The following is a 21,871-nucleotide window of genomic DNA, read 5'->3' on the forward strand; positions in this document are numbered from 1 at the left end:
AACTGTTTTAGACAGGCAGCTATTAAGATTCTGTGTTAAAACTACATTTGCCATTTCCCATTCCACCTTTCAAATACAGTAATAATATTATACTGTGAGATTTCATTTTAGGAAGTTTTTAAATCTACAATAAAACATCTTTTCCTGTCTTTAAAAAAAAATCTAGTTTGTTTAGTTTGATGAAAGTAAACAAACCACTAACCTAAATTTTACTTGGAAAGTATAAAGGATAATAGCAGAAAAGTTATTTAAAAGAAAACGTGAAAACTGCAAAACAGTGTAAACAGTGAATGAAGTCTTGGTGTATCTTATTCATTATAATTCTAATTTTATGTATATATTCATTTGTATTTAGAGCATAAAATAAACGAGTTCTATCTCAATAAAAGGTGAATAAATTATATACAGTTTGTTCCACTTCTTCAACCATTTTTATTGCAGTAGGAAGACATAACCAAGCCGAAGAAAATATGGTGTCACAAGGAATGAATTAGTGGACTTCACAGGATAGAAATGCTAACACAAAAAAAATTGTTAAAAAGTGGTGTAAACTTGAAAAAGGTAGCATTATATATCACAGAGTTTGGAGTTAAATTACAATTCGTCTTTTCGTTTCACGATGAGTTGCCTCACTAACGTTGCAATTTTTGGCTTTATTTCTGCAACTGAAACAGATGTTTCCCAAACATCCACCACTTCACCATTTGCATCCACAAGATACTTCCAGAAATTCCAGTTTGGTTCCTTTCCAGACGAGTCTACAATTAAATGCACAAACAATTTTTCTTACGACTAAGGTAATAATCTTCACATTTACCGTACCCAAATTTTGACAAAAATGTTGTATGGTAGTTTTCAATTTTTAAAAATTGGCATTTATATATGACCTGCAATGAAGTAAAGTTTGTTATAGACCAGACCAAACCCTCTGCAAATATATCAAGGAGATAGCCTCGACTGTAAATTTTATCTTATTTAAAGGTTCTGTATTCCAGTTTGTAAGCAAAACACACTTTATTCTTACCCCCAGTTAAAATACAAACAAAAAAAATTAGCATAACTTTAACTCGATTGGAAAACTTAACAGAGTAATAGATTATTTAACTATTAAACAGCAATTGTTCTAACACAGTAACATCCCATAAGCACACTCATGGCAAATGCAAAGTCAGTAAAACAGATTTTCTCATATGCAATCCTGGCAGCAGAGAGAACTCCAGCTGTTAGCTGTAGCAGAGAGAAAGATACAGCAACTTACACAATCAGCTTCAAAATCTCAGCAACTACTGAAAGCTAAACTAAAACCCTGATTCTGTGGGAACATGATGCCATCCATTCAGGCTGCTTCTATAGTTCTAACTTAAAAAAGAAACCCAAGGCCTCACAAGGTCTTCACTTTATTGACTTTGAATAGACATCATAGCCCCTATTGCTTAAAATCTCTCCAAAAAAAACCCAGGACAAAATACACTTCTTAAAGATCACAAGTTTGACACTGAGCCAATTAAGATTTTTAAAACTTTACCTATTTGTTTTGTGGAATGTAGCCATCACTGGCTGACCAGCTTTTATTGCCCATCCCTAGTTGCACTTGAGAGAGTGGTGATGAGCTGCCTTTTTGAACCACAACAGTCCACCTGCTATGGGTTGATCCACAATGTCATTAGGGAGTGAATTCCAGGATTTTGACCTCGTGACAGTGAAGGAATGCCGACATATTTCCAAGTCAGGATGGTGTATGGCTTGGAGAGGAACTTTAAAGAGACAGTGTTCCCATATATCTGCTGCCCTTGTCCTTCTAGATGGAAGTCATTGTGGGTTTGGAAGGTGCTGTCTGAGGATCTTTGGTGTATCTCTGCTGTGCATCTTACAGACAGTACACACAGACAGTACACACTGCTGCTACTGAATGTTGGTAGTGGAAGGAATGGATGCTCGTGGATACAGTGTCAATCAAGCAGGCTACTTTGTTCTGGATGGTGTCAAGCTTCTTGAGTGTTGTGGGGCTGCACTCATCCAGGCAAGTGGGGAGTATTCCATCACAGTCCTGACTTATTTAGATGGTGAACAGGCTTTGGGAGTCAGGAGGTGAGTTACTTACCACAGTATTCGTAGCTTCTGGCCTGTTCCTGTAGCCATTGCATTATGTGGTGAGTCCAGCTGAGTTTTTAATCAATGATAACTTCCAGGATGTTGATGGTGTGGGATTCAGTGATGGTAACATCACTGAATGTAAAGGGACAGTGGTTAGATTGTCTCTTGTTGGGGATGGTCACAGCCTGGCATTTGTGTGGCATGATTGTAACTTGCCACTTGTCACCCAAGGCTGGATATTGTCCAGATCTTGTTGCATTTGGACACAAACTGCTTTATTATCAATGGAGTTGTGAATGATGCTGAACATTATGCAATCATCAGCGAACATCCCACTTCTGACTTTATAATGAAGGTCATTGATGAAGCAGCCACTTTTGTGGCTGTTTGGGCCTAGAACATTACCCTGAGGAACTCCTGCAGAGATGTCCTGGAGCTGAGTACCATGACCACCTTCCTATGAGGTAAAAACAATGACTGCAGATGCTGGAAACCAGATTCTGGATTAGTGGTGCTGGAAGAGCACAGCAATTCAGGCAGCATCCGAGACACTTCAACCCCAGGGCATCAATGTGGATTTCAACAGTTTCCTCATTTCCCCTTCCCCCACCTCATCCTAGTTTCTAACCTCCAGTAACTCGACCTGTCCGGACTTGTCCGACCTGCCCAGCTCCTTTTCCACCTATCCACTCCACCCTCTCTTCCCTGACCTATCACCTTCATCTCCTTCCCCACCTACCTATTGTACTCTATGCTACTCTCTCCCCACCCCCACCCTCCTCTAGCTTATCTCTCCATGCTTCAGGCTCTCTGCCTTTATTCCTGATGAAGGGCTTTTGCCCGAAACGTCGATTTTGCCTGTCCTCGGATGCTGCCTGAATTGCTGTGCTCTTCCAGCACCACTAATCTACCTTCCTATGTGTCAGGTATGACTCTAACCACTGGAAATTTTCCCCCGGTATCCATTGCTTCCAGTTTTGCTAGCGTTCTATAATGGCACACTCAGTTGAATGCAGCCTTGATGTCAAAGGCTGTCACGCTTACCTCACCTCTGGAATTCAGCTCTTTTGTTCATGTTTACACCAAGGCTGTAATGAAGTTAGGAGTTGAATAGCCCTGGAGGAACCCAAACTGGTGTTACTGAGCAGGTTATTGCTGAGCAGATGCTGCTTGATAGCACTGTTGATGACACCTTCCATCACTTTACTAATGATCGATAGTAAACTGATAGGGCAGATATCAAGGAGTGTCCTGGTCAAAATAACGTAATCAAGTATGTTTCGAGGAATATCTTAAAGAAAGAGAGACAAAGAGGTAGTGATACCTATGGAGGGAATGCTGGAACTTTGGCCCAAGGCAGTTGAAGACACAATCTTAGGGCTGGAGATGTGCAAGGGACCAGAACTGGTCAGCAGGGATACAGTCAGTTGTAAGATTGGAGAAGGTTACTAAGCTGAGGGGTAATGTCATGAAGGTATTTGAAAACAAGAATGAGAATTTTAAAATTGACCCTGCTGCCAGATTTGGAAACAACTGCAAGTCATGAGTGATGAGTGAATGGAATTTAGTGCACGTTAGGATAGGGTAGCGTCATTTTATATGAAAGTAGGTTCAAGGAGGGGAGAAGGTGGAGGCCATCAACAAAACACTGTCAAGACTAGAGGTAACGAAGGCATGGAGGAGTGTTTCTGCAGCAGTTAACACCAACAACAGTGGTGATGGGCAGCGTTACAAAGATGGAGCGACCTTGATGATGGAAAAGTTATCGAGTTAGAAGTTCAATTCAGGGTCAAACATGATGGCAAGACTACAAACAATTTGGTTCATTCCCAAATAGCTTCATGGAGTTAGCAGATGTCAGATATTTTGGGGTTCTTTTGCACAAAATACATCCCCAGTACAGTACAGTATGTGTAACATAGTTCTTCACCTTGTGTCTGCTATAGACTAATTGAGAGATTGATTGTAATGATTAAAGAACAATTTTATTATTGCTGCATGACTTTGAGGATGGTAGAAAGTGAACTTAATAAACTTTATTTTCTTGATTAGCAAGTGCTATGTTTCCATGTTTCACTTTTTAGTCCATCCCTATTTTGTTTTACACAAGACCAGTTTTAATTCCCTTCATTTTCTTCTTTGCTCCTGCAATGTGGACAACTCTAATGCGATACAAGTTTAAACAATATTGTTATCATTTGGGAATGTGAATTCTAAGGAGGAAGTAATTTTTTGTTTTAGCTTTAGCTCAATGAAGAGAATTTGTCTTTCTTGAAAGTAATTTTTTTCTGAAGGGATTTCAAAATAGTCTTTCCAAAAAAAAATTAGGTTAGACGACTAGCAAGTTGCTTGATGAATTAATTGGTGAAAATGTTGACAAAGTAGAATTTTTATAACAGATAAAAAGACAGAGAGAGACAAGGCTTCAGTTGAAAAAATATTCATATCACCGAAGAGTAGTTTTTAATTTGTGACAATCTTCATGCTAGCAGAAGTGGAAAGCAGACGCCAGACTATCAAAGCTAGAAATAAATCTTAAACTATTTTGTTTAGCCATTCAAATAGACAGAGTTCAGTTAGGAAACTTCAGTGAATTAGCTGGTGTCTATGTATCTTCAGGACCCCCAGAAAAAATCAAACCTGGTGAATGGACAGGAAGTCTGAAAGTAAATACTTATGGACAAATTGATACAAGTTAACACAAGTTGATAAAAAATTAAAGATTTAAGGTGCAAATGATACCTCACCAGGGTTGAGTATCTGTAAACAATATTGCTGGGAAAAGAGTTGAATTTTCCTTTTTGCTGATTAAGATCTTTTCAAATTATCTTACAACCTTTTTTTGCATTAAACGTTGCTCCTTTGTTAAAAGTGCTTTGGCAATCTCATGTCAATGTGTTTAGTGATTAATCACCTTTAGTAAACAAATTGCAAAATAAAACTTATGACTAATCATCCGTGCATCCGAGGCAGCGTCCAAGGAGCAAGAGATTGCTGCCTGACTGGCCGTGCTTTTCCAGCACCACACTCTCGACTCTGATCTCCAGCATCTGCAGCCCTCACTTCCTCCTTGATTGATAATAAGTTTTATTTTGCAATTTGTTTACTAAGGGTGATTAATCGCTGTACACATTCACATGATTGAAAGAGGCCTAACAGGTAAGACTGATGAACTCGGCATGGTTGGGGACACGGGACTGGGATATCATAGCAATTACAGAGACGTGGCTCAGGGGTGGACAGGACTGGCAGCTTATTGTTCCAGGATATAGATGCTGTAGGAAGGGTAGAAAGAGGGGGGTCAAGAGGGGAGGGGGAGTTGTGTTTTTGATTAGGGATAACATTATGACTCCACTTAGGGAGGATATTCTTGGGAATACATCCAGGGAAGTTAGTTAGGTGGAACTGAGAAATAAGAAAGTGATGATCACTTTATTGGGGTTGCACTATAGACCCTCTAATCATCAGTGGAAAATTGAGAAATAAATTTGTAAGGGGATCTCAGTTATCTGTGAGAATCATAGGGTGATTATGGTTGGGGATCTTAACTTTCCAAATATAGACTGGGACTGCCATAGTGTTAAGTGCTTGGATGGAAAGGAATTTGTTAAGTGAGTACAAGAACATTTTCTTATTCAGTATGTGGACCAACCTACTACAGAAGGTGCAAAACATGACCTATTCTTGGGAAAAAAAGGTGACTGAGGTGTCTGAGGTGTCAGTGAGGGAGCAGTTTGGGGCCAGCGACCACATAATTCTATTAGTTTTAAAATAGTGATGGAAATTGGTAGACTGGATCTAAAAGTTAAAGTTCTAAATTGGAGGAAGACCAATTTTGATAGTATTAGGCAAGAATTTTCAAAAGTTCATTGGGGATGGATGTTTGCAGGTAAAGTGATGGCTGGAAAATGGGAAGTCTTCAAAAATGAGATAACAAGAGTCCATAGAAAATATGTTCCTGTTAAGATGAAGGGCAAGGCTGGTAGGTGCAGGAAATGCTGGATTATGAGAGAAATTGAGGTTTTGATTAAGAATAAGAAGGAAGCATAAATCAGGTATAGACTGCAGAGATCGAATGAATCCCTAGAACAGCATAAAGGCAATAGGAGTATACTTAGTTGGGAAATCAGGAGTGCAAAAAGGGGACATCAGATAGCTTTGACAAATAGGGTTAAGGGGAATTTGAAGGGATTCTACAAATACATTAAGAATGAAAGGGTAACTAGGTAGAGAATAGGGCTCCTTAAAGATCAGCAATGCTGATGGGTGAAACCGCAGGAAATGTCAGATATACTGAACGGGTACTTTGCAGCCATGTTTACTGTGGAGAAAGATATGGAAAATACAGTATGTTGGGAAATAAATGGCGACATCTTGAAAAATGTCCATATCACAGAGGAGGAAGTGCTGGATGTCTTAGAACACATAAAGGTGGATAAATCCCTGGCACCTGATCAGGTATGCCCTAGAATTCTATGGTGGGCAGGTTGTTAAAGGGAAGCCTGAGGGATAGGATTTACATGTATTTGGAAAGGCAAGGACTGATTAGGGATAGTCAACATGGTTTTGTGCATGCAAAATTGAGTCTCATTAACTTAATTGAGTTTTTTGATGAAGTAATGAAGAGGATTGATGAGGGCAGAGAGGTTGATGTGATCTATGTGGACTTCCTGTCATTCAGATTTCAATTTAATACCTCTATTCTGAAGGACTGTCATGCTTCCTTATTATATTGAAATAGTCTAAATGCATGCACCTCAGAGTACAAAGGTTTTTCACCAATAATTACAATGTACATCTAAAACATCAACATATATATCTGCTGGGCAAATATTCTCATTCAAAGTCAGAGGAATTTCTGTTGATTTGTTAACTTTAGCTCTTGATCTGACTTCCTGTCATTCAGATTTCAATTTAATACCTCTATTCTGAAGGACTGTCATGCATCCTTATTATATTGAAATAGTCTAAGTGCATGCACCAGAACTCTCCACCTCACAAGTAAACTAAGAAACTGCCTAGTTCTTTTGTGTCAGTACTGGTTCACCTTTTCCCCTCTCCCTGTTTGATCAATCCTACAATAAGGCTTACCTACCTCCTCGCTCCAATTCTGATTGAGTCTCAACCCAACCCAAAATTATTAACATACCTTTTCTCTTATCTTGTATCCAGTTGTGTAATATGTTTTGCTTTAATTTAACATTTCTATCCACACGTACGTTTGGTGCTTCATAAAACTAGGAATTTAAGCCAGCTACATGAAACATTACTAAAACAGAATACTGTAAGGGGCTGGGATTGAGCCCAATTGAATTGAAATCTTACAAGCCAGACTTTCAAGTTTTGGAATGGAGAGCAGCTATCTTACATGAAGTCCCGCAGAATAGAAATATGCCTCTTGCATAAACATTATACAAGATACAAGATAATATTTCTGTTGGAATACTCTACAGAGTTACAGGGCTTCCTGATATTTAGTCTCGACTCACAGATGAGAAAAGGATCACATGAGCAAGGTACCAGAGATTCTGATGTTTGGGACTGTCAACAAAACACAAAATATTACCAACAAGCATTCAGATTAACCAGAACCATGTTAAATATTTAGATAATTAGGAAACTAGCAAAATGTTACTGGAAATTTGCATTATGAATTCTGATGTCTTCTTATTTCAGAGAAACTTCTGCATGTTTTGTATAGTGCAGGTAGATTCTTTTGATAATCTATTTTATATTCAAGTGAATAGTCATTCCTAAATTTTGAAAAATCTCATTCTTACCTGTTAAATATTTGAATGCTGCATTTGCACCAGGACCTTTGACATTGATCTTACTGAACATTGGAAAGGAAACTCCATAAGTCCTTCGCACAAACCTTTCAATCTCTTGGTCAGAGCCTGGCTCTTGATTCCCAAACTGATTACAGGGGAATCCCAGGACATTAAAATGCATTGGTCCCAGTTCCTGCTGTAATTGTTGTAGGTCTTTGTAGTGATTTTCTGTGAAACCACACTCACTGGCAACATTAACAACTAATGAGATCTGAAAAATGAGAAGGATACAAAACAAATGCAATTTAGGTTTAACAAAAACAAAAGTAATACCACAGCAATGACACATACGCATTTTATTTCCTAAATGTAAACAAAAGTCCCCAAAAAATCCTTTCTTGCAGAAGTGTCCAACCAGGTTGCCTCTATGGGGCCATGTAATTGTGAGGAGGAAGTGAGGACTGCAGATGCTAGAGCTCAGAGTCGAGAGTGTGGTGCTGGAAAAGCACAGCAGGTCAGGCAGCACCCGAGGAGCAGGAGAATCAATGTTTTGGGCATAAGCCCTTCATCAGCAATCATATAATTGTGAGGTATGGAAACTTGTAGATAACTGTGGCATTCCTACCCTATAATTGTGAAATGGTGACACTGGGAATTTCTTTAGTCATAGAGACCTGCTGCACAAAAATAGGCCATTTGGCCCATTGCATCCATGCAGGTGATAATCATTAATTATCATTTTGAAAGAGATCTAGGAAATAAAAGATCTAAATAATCACATGACAGATTACAGAAAAATCCGGTGTAAATATCTGCACTTACACTGCAGTATTGACAAAGTTTGACATCAATACAGAGCTCATTAAGGAAAATTGGATAGCATTGCTACCTTCAAGACCAATCTATAAAGGAATTCTTCTGGTGCATCTAGAGGCAGGAATACTGCACCAACATACACAAATAATGTGGAACTCAGACACCGAAAGACCATCTGGTGAAGCAAGCTATCCTACAGTTTGGTGATGCAGAAAACATCTGGGTTGGACACCCTCTACCTACTAGCAGCCCTGTAATCTGCTGGAAGGAGCTAAAGACTCACAGAAAAAAAGGTCACTTTGGAGGAACAAAATTGAAGCTCCTCTCTGGCCACTTCATATGATCAAACTAATCCAACAGACCATGTTAATAATGGTTGTATTACCTAGTATATGAAAGACATAAAATGCAACCACCAATTTGGGATGGTGAGGAGAATTGTAGTACAAACTGAATGTTAGTTTGAGGAAATTGAGCACTTGTGAAATTTTTACAATATCCACATTTCTATAAGATAATAAATTAGATTGGAAAAAGGGATGGACTAGCAGTTTAGTGGACAACAGTTCCATTTAAACATTCTCACCTCAGACTCAATTTTATGAAACTGATAATTGGGAGCAGTATATCAAGATACAACCAATCCTGATATTGACTATTGCTAGGTCAGAGGGTTGGTTAGCTCAGTTGGTTTTATGACTGGTTTACAATGCAGGATGATGCCAATAGCATGGCTTCAAATCCTGAACTAGCTTAGTTCAATATGAAGGATTCTCCTTCTCAAGCTCTCCCCTTGCCTGAGGATTGTTGTCCCTCAGGTTAAATCACTGTCAGTTGTCTCTCTCTAATGACAGTGCAGCCCTCTGGTCTGGTAAGACTATGGCGACTTTATTGACAGGTTATTGTTTTACAAAACTTTACATTTCACCGAAACATGTTTCAAACTATGGTGTTTCCTACATGCTGTATTTGAAAATGTCCCTGATCAGGTCATCTGTAGTTTTCTCCATCAACATGTTTGGAACATTTAGAGCAGGTCACTTTCCTTCACTTTGAAGCTGAATTCTCAGTGTTGGGAAGTGATAGAAACCTTTAAAAACTGATTCTGCATATTACAAGCTCAACATTGCAGTTAAGTAGTGCACCACTGAGTGAACATGCACTGAAAGCTAAGCCTCAATTATAGCACCTGCCTAGTTATGGTCATGTGACTGAAGCGCTTTTCTACTTAAGGTCACGTCTTTGTGAATGGCAGGTGAATCAATAATGATAAACATATAGAGGTGAGATACAAGCGTGGGGTTGTAAACTGCTCAGAAACTTTAACAGCTCACCAATAATGTATAGGAAATAAACGTCATAATTCTCCAATGCTTGAATAAAACCATAACAACTGATGGAAGCATCCTCTTGAGCTGTTTCCAAGACAACGATTCATAGAGAGAAGAAAGCAACAAGCTTCCCATTATAGCCATCATTGAGCTAACCTTGAGCATCATTGAGCATAGATATGGTGGGAGTGAACATATTAAAGGTATACTATCTGAATAATACCATTACTAGATTAGCACATGTTCTGAATATTAAAGTCAATAACGTAACAAAAGATGAAGTGCAAAAAATCTCCTTCCAGGAATGTTGACTAGTCTTCATATGTCTTCCCTTTGTATTGACTACCTATTAGTCAAATGTTAATACATATATAGTAAAATCCTGAAACAAATCTGCCCATTCATCTCCTCCATCATCGACATCTATTCAAACAGAAAATAAATCAAACTTCTATGAGGAATGCCCCTATCCAACATTTTACAATGTCATTTTTTAACATCATATAAAATTCAGTAATTTTAAATGTACGGTTGATGAGGACAAAGTCAATATTTCTTTAAAGAATTTGCTCTTTTGGAAAATGGTGATTGAAAGCTTGACCATGTAGCCATTCTGATGTTTCAACTTTGTTATTTTGCTTTAACTTCAAATGCTAGTTTCTTTCCAATAACCATTTAATTGATCAATTGTGCCCTCTTGTGGAAATGTAACAGTAAAATACTGTACTGTAACATAATTTTCTTAAGAGCGCTGGATAACTTGCAGTTATACTGTATTTTACTTGTCATGCTCTCAGGACATCCCACTATCTACCAGGCTCAAACACCTTTCATTAAATTGGTGAGGCACCTGTCAAACATTTACATGATTAAGGAGCAGGAGTAAGCCATTTAGCCCCTCGAGCTTAGTCTACCATTTAATAAGATCATGGCTGATCTGATGGTTACCTCAAATCTACTTATCCCTGTTAACCTTTCATCCACTTGCTTATCAAGAATAAATCCACATCAGCCTTAAAAATATTCAACAATTTTGTTTTTATTGCCTTTCAAAAGAGAATTCTGTAGGCTCATGAGCCTTCTTTGTAAAAAAAATCTCATCCCTGTATTAAATGGGTAAATTCTTGATTTTTAAACATTTAATTCTCCCACATTCTAAATTCTCCCACTAGCAGAAACATTTTCTCTACACCTACTTTGTCAAGATGCCTCAAGATCTTATATGTTTACATCAAATTGCCTTTTACACTTCTAGACTCTAGCAGAACATGCCTAGCCTGTGCATTTCCACATAAAGGCAACTCATTCATTCCAGGTATTATGCTGGTATAAACAAAGTACCATGAATGCTAGGGATATGAAGTTTTAAAAAGTGCTTTATAAACTTAACATGTCTGGCAGCACCTCTTAAGAGTCACTATACTTGAAATATTAATTCTGTTTCTCTCATTGCAAATGCTGCCAGACCATTGAGTTTCTCCAGCACTTTCTATTGTATTATTCTGTTAAATATTGTCTGACTACTTCCAATGCATTTACATCCTTCTTTAGTGACTAATACTGCACATAGTACTCCAGATGTGATTTCACCAGTGCCATGTATGACTTTTGTATTCAATTTCTCTTGTGATAAATGATAACATTTTATTAGTTTTCCTAACTACCTAACAAGGACATATACTCAGTGTCTTTTTATAAATGGAGTTATTTCCATTACACCAATAACAGCCTAACCATCTGTGCGGATGGCCTGATGTACATTTGCTAACAACTTCCATGATGTGATTATTGATCGTATTGTGAATTGCATTGTTCCAGAACACAATCCTCATGTATGCACCTCTGTCTATTCAATTGCTGTGTCACAAAGTCATAAAGTTATAGAGTCATACAGTATGGAAAAAGACCCTTCGGTCTAACTCATCCATGCCAAACAAGCTTCCCAAATTAAACTAGTCACATTTGCCTGCGTTTTGCCCATATCCCTGTAAACCTTTCCTATTCATGTACATGTCCAAATGTCTATTTAAATGTTGTAACTGTACCCACATCTACTACTTTCCCTGGTAGTTCATTCCACATACATACCACAAGCTTGTTAAAAAGTTGCCCCTCATGAACTTTTTAAAACTTTCTTCTCTCACCTTAGAAACACTCCTCCTCGTTTTGAACTCCTCCACTGTAGGGAAAAGAGTCTTGCTATTCACATTATCGATGACCTCACGATTTTTTTAGCCCCTATTAGGTCACCCCTTAACCTCCTAGGCTCCAGTGAAAAAAATGTTCCAGCGTATCCAGCCTCTCTTTACAACTAAAACCCTCCAGTCCTGGGAACATCCTTGTAAATTTTTTCTTCACTCTAATTTAATAATATCCTTCTTATAGCAGGTATTTAAGAAGACTGCCACAGGTTAATAATCACATTCTCCATTGATGGTGAAGCTGCAAATCTATTTCAGTATCATTGATTATAAAACATCAATGATTAAAAAGTGCTTTGTTTCACCAAACCAGCAAAGAAATCCTCTGTATTTGTTTGTTGTTATAAAATGTAATCTACATAAATGTGCCAGAGAGAAGGTTCATTACAGTAACCTATTGGTGCTACAGGATTTGAAATTTATGTCTTACACAAACTGTTTTGAAATAAAATCAAAGTTTTAATGCAATATTCTGTGTATGTCAAATTTTCAATGTAAACACTTTATTCACGCGAGGTCACTGTGAAAATTCGAAATGAGTCCGCAGCAAACTTCTAACCAGCCACAGAAATACTGTGAATTGGTGTTGTGATTTTGTGCACGCATATGTGATCCTCCACCTTGTGTTGGCCACAAACGGGGCCTTCATTTAAAGTGAATAGGGACAATAGATTTGGCTGAGGATAAGAAAGCTTTCATTATTTTATCAAAACTCTCTTAAATGGGGCCTGAGGCCCTATTTCAAATCTGCCTCAGGCCTCCCAGTTGACTTTCTCTTATCACTGCTGGTACTTTCTGTGGGATTCGGGCTCTGGTACAGATTGCCAAGAATGGCGTTTAGGTCAGTAAAGTCTCCAGGAGTCATGTGTTTGACAGCACTCATTGCTTAAGTTGCTGCTTCCGACAGGATATCACTTCACTATCTTTCAGGGCTGGAGTAGGCTTCCGCACATCAGTTGCACTCCCTGGATTCACAAAACTTAGTCATCTCCAGAACTCCTTATCCCTATCTGAGTGCACTTCACCATCATGCACCAATGCTTTCAGGTTTAGCAATACTGGGAGAAGACTCCATTCAAATCTGATCTGCATCTAGCATCCCAACAACTTCTATGCCTGTTTGGATTTTCTCATCAGCTGGCACCAGGCTTGTGGATGTTGGGCCTTCCAGTAGTAGCATAGTCTCTTGATGCCTACATCAATTAGTTGAAGCTGTCTTGAAGTTCTCATTCAAGACAAACAGCAAAGATGAAATCACACTTGTCTCTACCTCCTGGACCTGATTTAGGTTGCATTCATAAGTGCATCAATGACTCTCAACTGAACTTTAATCCAAATAGCATAGCGAATTGGGGCAGAATACTGCCTTTGACTTGTGGTGTGGGCATAGTGTCAGCAACAGGCCCCTCCAACTAGGCAAAGGTGGATTCCGTCCTAAAGCTAATCTTCTAACTAAAAACGTTCAGCAGTTGCCTGACCTGTACTGAAGTACCAAATGAATATTTTACTTCTGCCTTTACCAAATTAGAAGATGGTGACAATGGCCTAGTTGAAAATGTAGGTGTTGAGCATCTGAGCAGTATAGTGAAAGATGAAGAGGTATGAAAAAGGCTTACAGCACTCCAGGTAGAGAAGTCACCAGACCTGTACTGGATTTGGAATCAAATCCGAGGTGGGTCAGTGGCCCACTGGGTCTCTGATCCTCTAATGGTGGTGTACACTTGAAAGCATCTCTATGAGTCTTTGTGTTGAGTCCTCTGAGGTTGAATGGATTCTAGACAATGGCTAATTATCTCCTGAATGTGATTTTCCTATGCTATTTCTATTAACTTTATTGTCATAAGTAAAGAGAAATGCATTGATTTCTTTCTTGATCCTCTCAATGACTGACCTCTCAAAATTCTGTGGGATAGAGAATTCCAAACTCCTCCTCATCGTAGCCTTAAATTGCCTGACCCTTATGCTGAGATTAAGTACCTTTTTCTGGAGTCAACAGCCCAGGAAATTACCAGAATAATGAAAGCAAAGTAAATCAGGAAGAATATTTCAAATGCAGGAGAAAGATTACAGCTGGGTTTAAGAAGGATAAGAAGAAGCATGAGGAAAAGATGGTAGGCTGCATTGAAGCAAAGAGTAAAATGTTCTTCAAACACATTAATAGTAAAAGATTAGAGAATGGGGCCCATAGGGAACATGCATGGTCAGCTGCTACCTGAAGCAAAATATAAGATAGAAGTACTAAATGAATATTTTACTTCTGCCTTTACCAAATTAGAAGATGGTGACAATGGCCTAGTTGAAAATGTAGGTGTTGAGCATCTGAGCAGTATAGTGAAAGATGAAGAGGTATCAAAAAGGCTCACAGCACTCCAGGTAGAGAAGTCACCAGGCCTGAATAGGATACATCCTAGATTACTAACAGAGACACCTGGTAGATGAATTTCAATGGACAGAAAGGTGAGATAATTTTGGTAGTGGAAAACATGAAGAGACAATACTGTCTCAATGGTACAACTTTGAGGGGAGTACAGGAGCATTGGGACCTCAGGTACAAGTGCAAATTCTCTGAAGGTGATCAAGCTAGTTGAAACAGTTGCTAAGAAAGCTTATAGGATCCTTGGGTTTATGAAGAGAGTATAAAAGCAAGGACGTGATGCTACACCTCTACAAATCATTAGTCAGCCACATTTGGAGTATTGTATTCAGTTCTAGTCAGCTTATTGAAGGAAGAATGCCCTGGAGAGTGCAAAGGGTATTTATTAGAATGATACCAGCAATGAGGGATTTTAGATAAAAGGAAAGATTAGAAAAATTGGGCTTATTCTCCCTGGAGCAGAGAAGGTGACCTCATTGCGGTGTTAAAAATTATGAACAATTTTGACAGGGTAAAAGTTATGTTTCCACTAATTGGTATGTCAGTATCTAGGACTCACAATTTCAAAATTGTTAGCAAGAGAGCTAGGAGTGAGATGCAGAGAAATCTCAACTCAGAGCGTTGTTAGTGTTTGGAATGCACTGCCTGGGAAAATGATGGAGGCCATATGAGGTTTCAGAAGAGAGCTGGATATATATTTGAAAGTGAAGAGCTGAGAGGACGATGGAGACAGGGCTAGAGGATGGGAGCTAGTATAAATACAATCCCATTCCAGCTAATTTTTCCATGGATATTCAGTTCACAATCTTGGTCACTCTGTAGTTATATTTCTGTAATAGCAATGAAATCATATCCATTTACCTCAATTTGTGCATTCAGAACATCAAGCTTTTTGCAATACTTATTTAGAGTGCCACTCATTCAGCCTTGAGAAATAATTCTCCTTTGCATCCTATTTTTCACTTGCCATTGTTTTATCTGTCTTCTGTCTGTTCTGACTACTCTTCTACTAGTTTTGTTTCCTTTGACTCTGAGGTCCCTCTTAGGTTCCAACTTCCAGACAAACTAGTTTAAAACCTCAACCACAGCATAAGCAAACCTTCTTGCAAGGATGTTAGATCTGATCCTGTCAAAATGTAACCTATCCATCTCATAATGTTCCTACTTAACCCAGAACTGGACCAATGCCTCCTACACTGTTTTCTAGCTATGTGTTCAAATGCTCAATCCTGCTATTTCTATGGTCACACAAGGTAGGACTCTCAGGAGTAATCCTGAGATTACTGCTTCAGAGATCCTCCTTCCTAGCTTTGCAATCTACTTCCAGAATTTTATGCCCCTTCCTACTAAATAATTGGTACTGATTTGGACCAGGACCTCTGGGTGTTTATCCTCTGTTGAGTATTGTGCAGCTGTTATGTGATATCCATGACCCGGTACCAGAAAGGCAACATATCTTCGAGTCATGTGTATGGCTGTAGAAATACCTGTCTTTTACCCTAAAGAAACCTTGTTAGTGTTGCTTTTCCATTCTTCTTCTTCCACTCCAATACAGCTAAGATGCCCATTGTGCATCTGACTTGACTCTGACTGCACTTCTCTGAGGCACCATCATCCTTACCAATATCCAAAGTCAAGAACCAATGTGTACGCAAGATCATTTCATGGATTCCACCAATACCCACTTGATTCTTCCATTCCTTATCTGCCTGCACAGCACTAAGCTGCAGCATGACAGATACAGTTCCACAGTGGGGGAGGTGTGTGTGTGTTGTGTCAGGATAGATTGAGTGAATCCTTAGACAGTATAAAGGCAATAGGAGTATACTTAAGAAGGAAATCAGGAGGGCAAAAAGGAGACATGAGATAGCTTTGGCAAATAGAGTTACGGAGAATCCATAGGTTTTTACAAATACATTAAGGACAAAAGGGTAACTAGGGAAAGAATAGGGCTCCTCAAAGATCAGCAAGGCTGCCTTTGTGTGGAGCCCAGGAGATGGGGCAGAAACTAAACGAGTATTTTGCATCAGCATTCACTGTGGAAAAGGACATGGAAGATATACAATGTAGGAAAATTGATAGTGACATCTTGAAAAATGTCCATATTACAGAGGAGGAAGTGCTGGATGTCTTGAAGCGCATAAAGGCGGATAAATCCCCAGGACCTGATCAAGTATACCCTAGAACTCTGTGGGAAGCTAGGGAAGTGATTGTTGGGCCTCTTACTGAGATATTTGTATCATCAATAGTCACAGGTGAGGTGCTGAAGACTGGAAGTTGGCTAACGTGGTGCCACTTTTTAAGAAAGATGGCAAGGACAAGCCAAGGAACTATAGACCAGTGAGCCTGACATTGCTGGTAGGCAAATTGTTGGAGAGCATCCTGAGGGACAGAATGTACATGTATTTGGAAAGGCAAGGACTGATTAGGGATCATCAACATGGCTTTGTGTTTGGGAAATCATGTCTCACAAACTTGATTGAGTTTTGAAGGAGTAACAAAGAGGATTGATGAGGGCAGAGCAGTGGATGTGAGCTATATGGACATTCGACAAGGTTCCCCATGGGAGACTGGTTAGCAAAGTTAGATCTCATGGAATACAGGGAGAACTAGCCATTTGGATACAGAACTGGCTCGAAGACAAAGGGTGGAGGTGGAAGGTTGTTTTTCAGACTGGAGGCCTGTGACCAGTGGAATATCACAAGGATTGGTGCTGGGTTGACAAATTTCATCATTTATATAGATGATTTGGATGTGAACATAGGAGGTATAGTTAGTAAGTTTGCAGACGACATCAAAATTGAAGGTGTAGTGGACAGTGAAGAAAATTACCTCAGATTACAGTGGGTTCTTGATCAGATGGGCCAATGAACTGGGGAGTGGCAGATAGAGTTTAATTTAGATAAATGCAAGGTATTGCATTTTGGGAAAGCAAATCTCAGTAGAACTTATACACTTAATGGTAAGTTTCTAGGGAGTGTTGCTGAACAAAGAGACCTTGGAGTGCAGGTTCATAGCTCCTTGAAGTAGAGTCGCAGGTCAATAGAATAGTGAAGAAGGCGTTTGGTATGCTTTCCTTTATTGGTCAGAGCATTGAGTACAGGAGTTGGGTGGTCATATTGCAGCTGTACAGGACATTGGTTAGACCACTGTTGGAATATTGCGTGCAATTCTGGTCTCCTTCCTATCAGAAGGATGCTGTGAAACTTGAAAGAGTTTAGAAAAGATTTATAAGGATGTTACCAGGGTTGGAGGATTTGAGCTCTAGGGACAGGTTGAATAGGCTAGGACCATTTTCTCTGGAGCATTGGAGACTAAGGGGTTACCTTATAGAGGTTTATAAAATCATAAGGGGCATGGATAGGATAAATAGTCACAGTCTTTTCCCTGGGGTAGGGGAGTCCAGAACTAGATGGCATAGGTTTAGGGTGAGGGGAAAGAAATAAAAGAGACCTAAGGGCCAACATTTTCATGCAGAGGGTATATGGAATGAGCTGTCAGAGGAAGTGGTGGAGGCTGGTACAATTGCAACATTTAAAAGGCATCTGGATGGGTATATGAATAGGAAGAGTTTGGAGGGATATGGGCAGGGTGCTGGCAAGTGAGACTAGATTGGGTTGGGATATCTGGTTGGTATGGACAAGTTGGATCGAAGGGTGTGTTTCTGTGCTGTACATCTCTAGCACTCTATGTTGTGTGTGTGTGTAGTTTTGATGACTCTTGGATTACACTTCACTCCAAAGACTTCTGCAGTTCGTCTCAGACTTCCTTTTGGAGATGAGGTGAAATCTAATGCTAAGAAATCTTTATTAGATGGTCATCTTTCATCACAATCCTGGGGCTAACCAGGTCACATACACAATATCATCACTACAAGTTGTCCCATGCTTCCTGACAATAGAAACAAGCTTTTTTGGCACCCTCCCCTGCCACAGGAATTGCAAAACCTCCTCCCTTACCTCCATCCAAGGCCCCAAAGGAGCTTTCCACATCCATCAAAGTTTCACCTGCACATCCACCATTGTCATTTATTGCATCCGTTGCTCCCGATGCGGTCTCTTCTACATTGGGTAGACTGGACGCCTCCTCGCAGAGCGCTTCAGGGAACAGCTCCGGGACACCTGCATCAATCAACCCCACCGCACCGTGGCCCAACATTTCAACTCCCCCTCCCAGTCTGCCGAGGATATGCAGTTCCTGGGCCTCTTTCACCGCCGCTCCCTCATCACCCGACGCCTGGAGGAAGAACGCCTCATCTTCTGCCACAGAACACTTCAACCCCAGGGTATCAATGTGGGCTTCACCAGTTTCCTCATTTCCCCTCCCCACACCTTACCCCAGTTCCATCCTTCCAGCTCAGCACTGCCCTCATGACCTGTCCTACCTGCCAATCTCCCTTCCCACCTATCCACTCCACCCTCCCCTCTGACCTATCACCTCCATCTCCAACCCCATTCACCTTTGTACTCTTTGCTACCTTCCTCCACCCTCCTCTCTGACTTATCACCTTCATCCCCACCCCCCCATTGTACTCTTTGCTACCTTCTCCTCAGCCCCCCCTCCCCCCATTTATCTCTCCATCCTGGAGGCTCCCTGCCTCTATTCTTGATGAAGGGCTGTGCCCAAAACATTGATTTTCCTGCTCCTCAGCTGCTGCCTGACCTGCTGTGCTTTTCCAGCACCACTCTAATCTAAACTCTGGTTTCCAGTATCACTTTTGCCTAATAGAAACAAGTTGCCTTCTCTGGGTATCCTCCAGGCTGTCCACTGTCCAATGGCAATGTCCTGTTGGCATTCTCAATTACTGGTAAATACCTTTGTCATTGAAATTAGTGACCTACATGGATATCCTAGTGTTTCTTTTATCCACAGGTATGAAGGTGGATCCCAAACTTACACCAAGTGATATCTCTGCTGCATGTGACATGTGATGCTTTAGCAAGGACTGATGTTGACCAATTGGAGACTGCTGGCATGAGCCTTCAAGAGCATCACTGGCAAGAGTAAGTAAATAAGCAATCCAATTCCCTGCTACTTAAACAGATTAAAGGTCCAGTGCAGGCTGATAACCCTTGATTGGATGAAGTAAGCTCAAAGATCCCTGATCACCATCTGCAAACCTCAATATACTGCTCATGCCAGTCACCATACGTACTTTCCAAGGATCCCTAGTATCTCTCAACACATTGGACTAACACTACGAGTATTCTCAACTTTCTTACACCCAGTGGAGTAGCGGTCGGGTCATGAGCTACCAGATACCCAAGATATACAAAATGTAACTGAGGCCAGATAGGGATAGCTCATTACAACCATGAGAAAATGTTCCTCCCCTGCAAAGCAGAGACCCAGAAGTGATGTTGATCACTCACACCCTTCAGTAAGATGCTCTCTGGAAAATTAGTCACAGTCTGTGTGAGATGTTCCTCGAAGGGTCAGTGTGGACTTGATAGACCAAATGGCCTGAATCCATACTGTAGGGATTTAGGAGTGAATTATTCTGATCTTGAAAGCACTGTCTGAAAGGGTGGAAATGCAGATAAAATGCAACATTTAAAAAATGGAAAATATAAAGAACGTTGCACAAACACAAAGGGAAAATGCTACAAGACTGGGGAAAGAACAGGACATGAAGTTTAATGTTGCATCAAATACTGCAGGCAAGATGAAAGTTGTAAGGTCACAGACACGAAAATTAACTTGTTTCTTAGGTACACCTAAGTAATTCCAACATTTCTGTTGTTTTATTTGCAATTTCTATCATCTGTTGTGTTTTGTTTTTATGTTGCGTTGGTTCATATATAACTAGTTTTGCAGTTGATAGCCTTAGCTTCTGAAATAGAATAGACTGTTAAATAACAATGAATGAGCTAGCTTACTTCGAGTACAGTTGTTCTTTTATAACTGTACAGTATTTGGATAAACATACATCAGTGAGCATACACGTTTAGAGAGAACAGTTGAATTACTTTATTAACAATGCCACGTGTACAATTCTGCTCAAAGGGTCCTCCATGATTCCCCATGAATTACAGATTAAAGGACGGCGAACTACATTGATAGCTTCCATTAGAATTAAGTAGGGAATAGGACGTGCGTGCGCTCCACATTCTCATGTGTTAGTTGGGTAAAACTGGCAGGCTTCATGCAGAGATGAGTTTGCAAAGCCCCAATTCCGTGCCCGGTTAGTGACGGAGTGGAGTTGTCAAACTTACCGATCCTTTGTACTTCTCTAGTGAAATTAGCTTCCCTCTAATGTTCACAATCTTAAATGAGTAAAAAGTTTTGTTTTTCTCTTCGGTTGGCAAGACAAGTAAGAACAGAGATATGGTCGCCACAAGTAACATGACTAAGAACAGTAAAAGGGACCTGAGTTGTGGGGGAGAGGCAGTTTTGCTAGGCGCTTGCTGCTTCTGCTGAGCTGATTCCTGCATTTCTGACTGGCTGTTGGACCCGACCAAACACATTCCCAGCCGGATCCCACACGATCAGCGAGCCGCACCAGATGTGAGGTGGTGCTGCAAAACAGTCGTAATGAAGTCCAAAAATCTAACTGTCGCCAAGAAAAAAAAATTCACTTTTCAACTACGTGTTCCTGGCCCATCCAGCGCTTCTGAAAGAATATCGGACAAATCGAGTCACATCTCCTGGATTCGGAATAAACTTTAGCTCACCTATTAAACCGAGAATACTCAGGACAATCATAGCTTTTAATTTCAGTAGGTAAGAAAACCGAGATGGCCGAATGGTCACTCCTAGTCCTGAATCCTGTGTCCATGGGGATAATATGCTTCAACTTCCCAAAAAGTGAGCTTTTCCTTGTCCAATGTTCTCTCTAAACGTGTGCTCACTGATGTATGTTTATCCAAATACTGGGTTAAATGAATGTCAACCAATAAAACTAGTACGTGTCCCCTTGTAAATGGACATAACCAATAGAAGAGAATCATAAAATAAATGGAACTTTTCCAATTGGTTAGCAAAGATTTCAGTATTATCCATTCTTAGGTACTCCCTCAGGTTTGAGAATGACTTGATTTTGCTCCAGTGGATTCTAAAATGGTCCATATGTCCAATACTAATAGAACTTTTAGAAGTTTATTTAATAAACTAGAAAATTAATTTACTGTGAAAGTACATATTTCAAAGTTGTAAAGCTGATTGACAACTGTTTTCAACAGGAAACTATAAATATCTCCCTTCTAAATAAAACCTGCACACACAAAAATTAAAGAAAACAAAAACATTGTTGGCAGTGGTTAATTTGGCCAACAATTCTTAATT

General features: G+C 39.8%; 1 protein-coding gene across 2 annotated transcripts; it reads right to left on the reverse strand.

Annotated features, from left to right (window-relative positions):
- Positions 1-408: 408 nt before the first annotated feature.
- Positions 409-21,228, reverse strand: gpx7 (glutathione peroxidase 7). 2 transcript variants are annotated; one of them, XM_087990597.1, is made up of 4 exons: positions 20,803-20,950; positions 7,875-8,136; positions 3,139-3,385; positions 627-758 (listed from the first exon to the last, which is right to left on the reverse strand). In XM_087990597.1, exons 1-3 carry the CDS (start codon positions 20,932-20,934, stop codon positions 3,153-3,155), a joined length of 627 nt encoding a protein of 208 aa, XP_087846723.1. In that variant the 5' UTR covers positions 20,935-20,950; the 3' UTR covers positions 627-758; positions 3,139-3,152. The 2 variants fall into 2 exon arrangements, with proteins under 2 accessions (XP_087846722.1, XP_087846723.1); XM_087990596.1 differs by lacking the exon at positions 3,139-3,385 and having other exon boundaries at positions 409-758; positions 20,803-21,228.
- Between the last annotated feature and the right edge of the window lie 643 nt (positions 21,229-21,871).

Source organism: Chiloscyllium plagiosum, unplaced genomic scaffold, assembly GCF_037043375.1.
Source record: "Chiloscyllium plagiosum isolate Xiang-an unplaced genomic scaffold, Cpla_swu_hap1 HiC_scaffold_9, whole genome shotgun sequence".
NCBI classification, from domain to species: Eukaryota; Metazoa; Chordata; class Chondrichthyes; order Orectolobiformes; family Hemiscylliidae; genus Chiloscyllium; species Chiloscyllium plagiosum.